At 55.6% G+C, this 5479-nt stretch overlaps 2 protein-coding genes across 2 annotated transcripts; both read right to left on the reverse strand.

Moving 5' to 3' along the window:
• Window positions 1–1008: 1008 nt before the first annotated feature.
• Window positions 1009–1626, reverse strand: LOC108769210 (uncharacterized). Its single transcript, XM_018520071.1, has one exon. It carries the CDS (start codon window positions 1624–1626, stop codon window positions 1009–1011), a length of 618 nt encoding a protein of 205 aa, XP_018375573.1.
• Window positions 1627–2481: 855 nt separating this feature from the next.
• Window positions 2482–2907, reverse strand: LOC108769211 (uncharacterized). Its single transcript, XM_018520072.1, has one exon. The coding sequence runs from the start codon at window positions 2905–2907 to the stop codon at window positions 2482–2484; it is 426 nt and encodes a 141-aa protein (XP_018375574.1).
• Between the last annotated feature and the right edge of the window lie 2572 nt (window positions 2908–5479).

Here is a 5479-nt window from a genome sequence, read left to right on the forward strand (position 1 = left end):
CTCAGAATAAACGCGTCATAAATACAATAGATGGCAACGCGCGATTAGGGCCGGAAAAAACAGGGTGTCCGCGAAATTGCCAATTTATAAAGAAATAAGGGCGGGATCGAAAAACGCAATCGCTATGTCCGGATAGGACTAGACACGAATATAGGAGCCGACTCTAGGCCCAAAATATATACCGGGTGTACCCGAAATACCGTTACGGCATAGCCAATTCTAAGCCAGCGAAAAACGCGACCGCTATTACTATTTACGACCGATGGGGAGCACAAGGGCAAAAGTGGAACACACGGAATATACCGGTTGTGCCCGAATTCCTGTTGGGACACAATAAAGTACGAGAGAACGGAGAACGCGTCCGCTATGACCAATAGGGTCGAAAAAGTAACATGTTCACCGAATACGAACTCGATAGCTATACCGGGTGTACGTTAGATATCGTTGCGACATCGAAAAGACTGACACTTACCAATGTAAATATTGTACATAGAAAGGGGGGTGCAGCCGGGGGATTTCGCGAACCTGTAAATAAATTTTATATTATATATTTACCAATGACATGAACCCCCGTCCATGTCTCCATGGGTTTTCCCCTCGTAGGGCCAGAGAGTTCTCCGGCTCGGCCTACGAGTCCACCCTACTTATTTCTACTGTCCATAAGGCCGGTGACCCCGCTATTCGGTGTCACCGTTGCCTCCTCCTATGTGCCCAACGGGCTTGTGGGCCGCAGGGAGGGTAAGCTAAATTATAGATGGAGAAGCTCCCTCCCTGCGGGTTCGATGTCTGTATTCGATACATCCATCTGGCTGTCCCGGTACAGCCATCCCACCTAGCTCTGTAGATCTAAGTCCCTGCGTGGTTCTTCTAACACACCCATGTCCCCCCCTTTTCTTATACATCCTACTCTACCTTAATGCTCAATACTCTAACTCACGCAGAGACGTCTACTATTCCGATTCTATATAGTATCTCAGACTAATCTGTCTTAATATTAAATTGTAGCTCTTATGTCATGGGATTAACCCCCTCTCTATCTCTTTCTGCCGCCTCTTTACGAGACATAACCCTTTCACAGAAAGAGTGAAACTTCTGTTTTCCCTCTTCTCTTCTTATTAATTTAATGACTGCTTTTAAGGATAGGTCCAATCCTATCACTCCGCGTAGTTCTGCCCGTTCAACCTCCCACGCAGGACAGTATCTGAGGGTGTGCCCTGCGGAGTCATTTAAGGCATCGCAGTGCCAGCACCTATTAGAGGCCTCCCTACCGATCCGACACAAGAACCTCCAGAAGCATCCGTGCCCCGTGAGAACCTGTGTCATCCGGAAGGAGAGGCCCACTTCCGCATTTAACCATTCCCTAAGTTGTCCTCCTATCACACCCAGGATAGTATCCCCTTCTTGAGTCATCTCCTTTATCCATTCTCCCCAGTTTCTAACTAACTTCCTTCTGGATGACTCCTTAATTGTGTCCAGTTCATTGTTTTGGATCGAAGTGCCTCTTCCCCTCAGGTTCGATACCCTCTCGTAGACCTCCTCATAGTAGATTGCTTCCAGTTCCAATGGCGGAACTCCTGCCAGGGTACAACCTTTTTTTTTTAAACGCTGGGGAAATGCATTACGCATACCCGGGCCTTCGGGGGAAGTAACCCGGGTTATGTGGGACTCTCCCCGCCCAGAACTAACCGGGCGGGGCCTACCCAATAAAACCCCAGCGAGTATCCTATCCGAGGCGCTTTGTCCGACTGGTCCGGGATCTTCACAGCTGCAGTACAACCAGACCAACCTGACGCCGTGGCGCAAGAGCGCCCCATCCCGAATTTAACATACGGCGGAGGGGGACACCACCTCCCTCCGCCACCAGGCCCGTCACACCGTTGATAAGAGACGCAGAGCCCCCGCTCTGCGCCTCACGGTGCGTGAGCACAAATGTCCGGGTATGGAACCGAACAACGATCGGGCGATCATGTTGTCGCCCGCGTACCTCTACTATACCCGAGCCTGACTAGCAGACCCGGGCACCCCTCTCTTGGCACGTTGCGGGAGGGGAATCTGCGGGGTAATACTGCCCCGCCGTTCCCCCCGCACGGCCATCGTCCCTTGGAGTAGGAGCAGGGGTAAATGACTCCACATCCATGCGGGTGTCTTCCCCCACAGGAGGCGACCCCCGCAAGCCTCCGTCTCGGCTCCTTCTTACTGTCCTCCCCTCGGCCTTTTAGCGATTGTAGGGGTTCGCCCTTTTCTCCTCCCACGGGAGGGGGGGCGACATGCCTTCCCCCCATCCGGTGGGTCGCCGGCAAGCCGGCGTCCGCACATACGGCACACCGTACAGGGGCAGTGCAGGACCTCGCAACATGTCCCTCTGCTCCATACCTGTAGCAGAGTCTGCTACGATCTGTCCCTCCCGAGCACTCCGCCCCCACGTGCCGCATCTCGAGACAGCGGAAGCACTGGAGCGCTCGGGGGGAAGGAGTTCCGTCCTCACCGTCGTCCATCCGATGGTAGTTTTCCGTTCCCTGAACGAAAAGTGAGGCGGATTGCCGCATATAGCGGGCACCTCACCCAGACCGTGCCCAATCCTTTGGGCGGTCTCCTTAACTGCCCCATCCTGATGTCAGCAGGATTACACCCTCCTCCCGTGGCCACGTGGGTGGTCAGTTCGGCCAAGGTGACGGAATCCTCTAAATCCTTTATCCTCATCTCCGTCATCTTCATGGGCCTGGAGATGAGGACATCTTTCTTGTCAGCTAATTCCTGACGTAGCCTGGCCGCTAAGGCATCTGCTTTGGCAGTGCCTTCTACCCCGCCGGGGATCTCCAACATGAACGCCCCTGTACGGGCTCTTCTGGGCCGGATGTTGGTAATGCCCATTTCCTCCAGGCTTATTTTGTCTTTAGCGACCCGCATAATTTCCCCATAATTTTAATAGGTCACTTCCCCCCTACTGGATATCTGGATCGCCGCGGTGCGCGGTGGATTCCGTGGTCTTCTCTCCGGGGGGGGGGACGCCTTCTTTCGATCCCCAATCTGGGGTCTGTCCCGCACGTTGGGGGAAGTGTTCCCCTTCTGTTTTTGCCGCGCTATTCTCCCAAGTACCTCCGTCCATCGCTCTCCAGGGGGAGTCGGGAGGGCCATCGGCTCCGGAGGTTGTGCCGTCTCCTCTTCCCGTACTGTCTCAGAAGCCGAGACTGTGGAAGGGCTTCCTCTCCGTATCCGCTCTCCTTCTTTTGGGAAGCGACTCCCCGCTTCACTCCAACCGTCCGGGTAGTTGTGACCTTGGCTTTAGCCAATTCCGCAGCGATGGTCTCGGCAATTGTCTCCCGCAATGTATCGGGAAACTGGCCATCGCTCATCTTTCCGGGCTTCCTCTGGGTCCGGGTTGTTGTTTCCTTCCCCATTTGTTTAACCGCCTCGTATCACAATTCCGATGGCCGGTCCTCCAATATCAACCTTTTACCCTGTAGCGCGGGCCTAAGCGCCAGGGACAAGGTTTCATCCGAGGAACCCAGGTGTTCCTCGGAGTTAGCTTCTTCTTGGACCTCGATGTCCATGCGGTCTTCCGCAGGCCTGCTTGCCATCCTACGGGGCCTCTCGGTGCCTGGGGAGGACCTCCCTGTAGCCTTCGTAGCCCGAAGGGCCTCAAGCTTCCGAAGGTATTCCGCGGCCTTGGCTTCTGCATTAGAAGCTCGTTCCTCCGCTGCCGCTGCCTTCTCACGCTCAGCTCCCAGCTGAATCTCGAGCCTTGCCCGCAGTTCCGACAGCTTCCGCCTGAGGGCCCGGATCTCCGCATACGCCGTGCCCTCCTGGGATCTCTCGGCTCTTTCCCTTAAGATCTCCACACATCCCAGCGTGGAGGTCGCCGCCACTTTAAGGGCACGCTAGAACGTGCCCTTGAGATTACCGGAGGCCTTGGCCATCCGGATAACCTCCATCTGGCCTTTATAGATTCTCTCCGAGAGCTCCTCGTCAGGATTCTCCAAGAAATCCTCCTTCCATTTTTCCAAGTCAATCTTGGCCTTGGACAGGAGCTTGTCTCCATCCAATTCTCTATAAAGTCTATCTCTTGCCAGAGTTAGACTCCTCTCTTCTTCCTTGTTCGCCGGCGTAGGGCTTCGGATCTCGCCACGTACGCGCCCGTGGTCGGCGGCCTTCCTCTTTTCCTCCTGTTCATAGGAGGTGCTTCCGGTCCTCCTGACTCCGCCAGCGCGTTCTCATCCGAGGACACCGCCACGGAGACCAGGCCAGAGCCAGCAGCCGGGGCCGTAACCGAGCCGCCCGCAGACCCCGCCCCAGCGAATCCGACCGGAGACCCCAGCCGACCTTCTAGACGTCATAGACAGGTCGTCACTGTCCATCCCTGTGATGGACCCACCTCTGGGGGAGTCTTCCTCCCTTGCCTTTTTTTCGGACCCTTCCTCTGGCGATGTAGAAGTCGCCTGCTGTCTCTGCTGATTCTTCGTCCTCTTCCTCGAGGACGAGGGTCCCACCGTATGGGACAGAGACTTAGCATCCGCCTTGGAGCATTTGGGGCCCGGCCTACTCCGGGGCCGTTCTCCGGTATCGTTCGGCCCACCGGGCTCCGTCGATGACGATCCTGCGCTGGAGCCTCTCACCCCGCCCCTCATTCGCAGTGTTTCTACCTGCATGGCGTCTCCTTCCGAGGACGCCTCGGACACCTGGGTATATCTATTCGGATATAGCATTTTACATGCCTACCCGATATCGAGGCCATTGGCCACCGATTGCCTGACGAACTGACGGCCCACCCACTTATAAAAGGATTGCCTTTCTTCAATCGTGTGCATCACTTTCTCCCCCTCCTTATAATAATAATAATAAGGGTCGTAAGGGCCGGAGAATCTCCACTTGTCTGTAAACAGTTTCTCGCACTTCCTCCTGACATCTTCCTCCAGGCTTATTGCGCGGGTAAGTCCGGACGGAGTGGTGAAGTCGCAGTTGTCCGTATCCATATATGTGCTCGTATCTTCGGATATGGATTCCTTCGCCGCCTCTGGAATAAATTCCAGGCTCATCGAGGAGTCGCCTACGAATTCCTCATCGAGGAACGTGGACTCGAAGTATTCCTCCATGTCCGGGTTTCGGTATCCGCTACGGAAGATTTCCTCTACTTCCTCTGCTCTCCCTGGGGCGCTTTGAGCGCCATTCCCGGGCTCCTTCGCCTTCGCAGGCACCAATTCCCCCGGCGCGCCTGCGGTGCACGCGCCGGGTGGCCCATTGCTCGATGACGATGAGGGGGGGCTGGGACAATACCCCCTCTCCCACCGTTTGCCGGGATCCGACCCCGGCAGTTTTCTCCTTTCTTAACCATTATGGTACGTCATAATTGGGGCTATTTTACAAGCTGCCCCAAGCCGGGTGTACGATTTTCCTTCCGGGTTTTTAGAGGGTTTTCCTTTCCTTCTCCGCACCGCCGGGTCACGCCTCGGAATACGTCCGAGCGGCCCCGGCGGGCCGGGGC

The sequence above is a fragment of the Trachymyrmex cornetzi genome, unplaced genomic scaffold (genome assembly GCF_001594075.2).
Source record: "Trachymyrmex cornetzi isolate Tcor2-1 unplaced genomic scaffold, Tcor1.1 scaffold876, whole genome shotgun sequence".
In the NCBI taxonomy this organism is placed as follows: Eukaryota; Metazoa; Arthropoda; class Insecta; order Hymenoptera; family Formicidae; genus Trachymyrmex; species Trachymyrmex cornetzi.

Coding starts and splice junctions, on each gene's coding strand:
- LOC108769210 (XM_018520071.1), bottom strand. CDS start 1,626: ATGCGTAATGCATTTCCCCAGCGTTTAAAAAAAAAAGGTTGTACCCTG.
- LOC108769211 (XM_018520072.1), bottom strand. CDS start 2,907: ATGCGGGTCGCTAAAGACAAAATAAGCCTGGAGGAAATGGGCATTACC.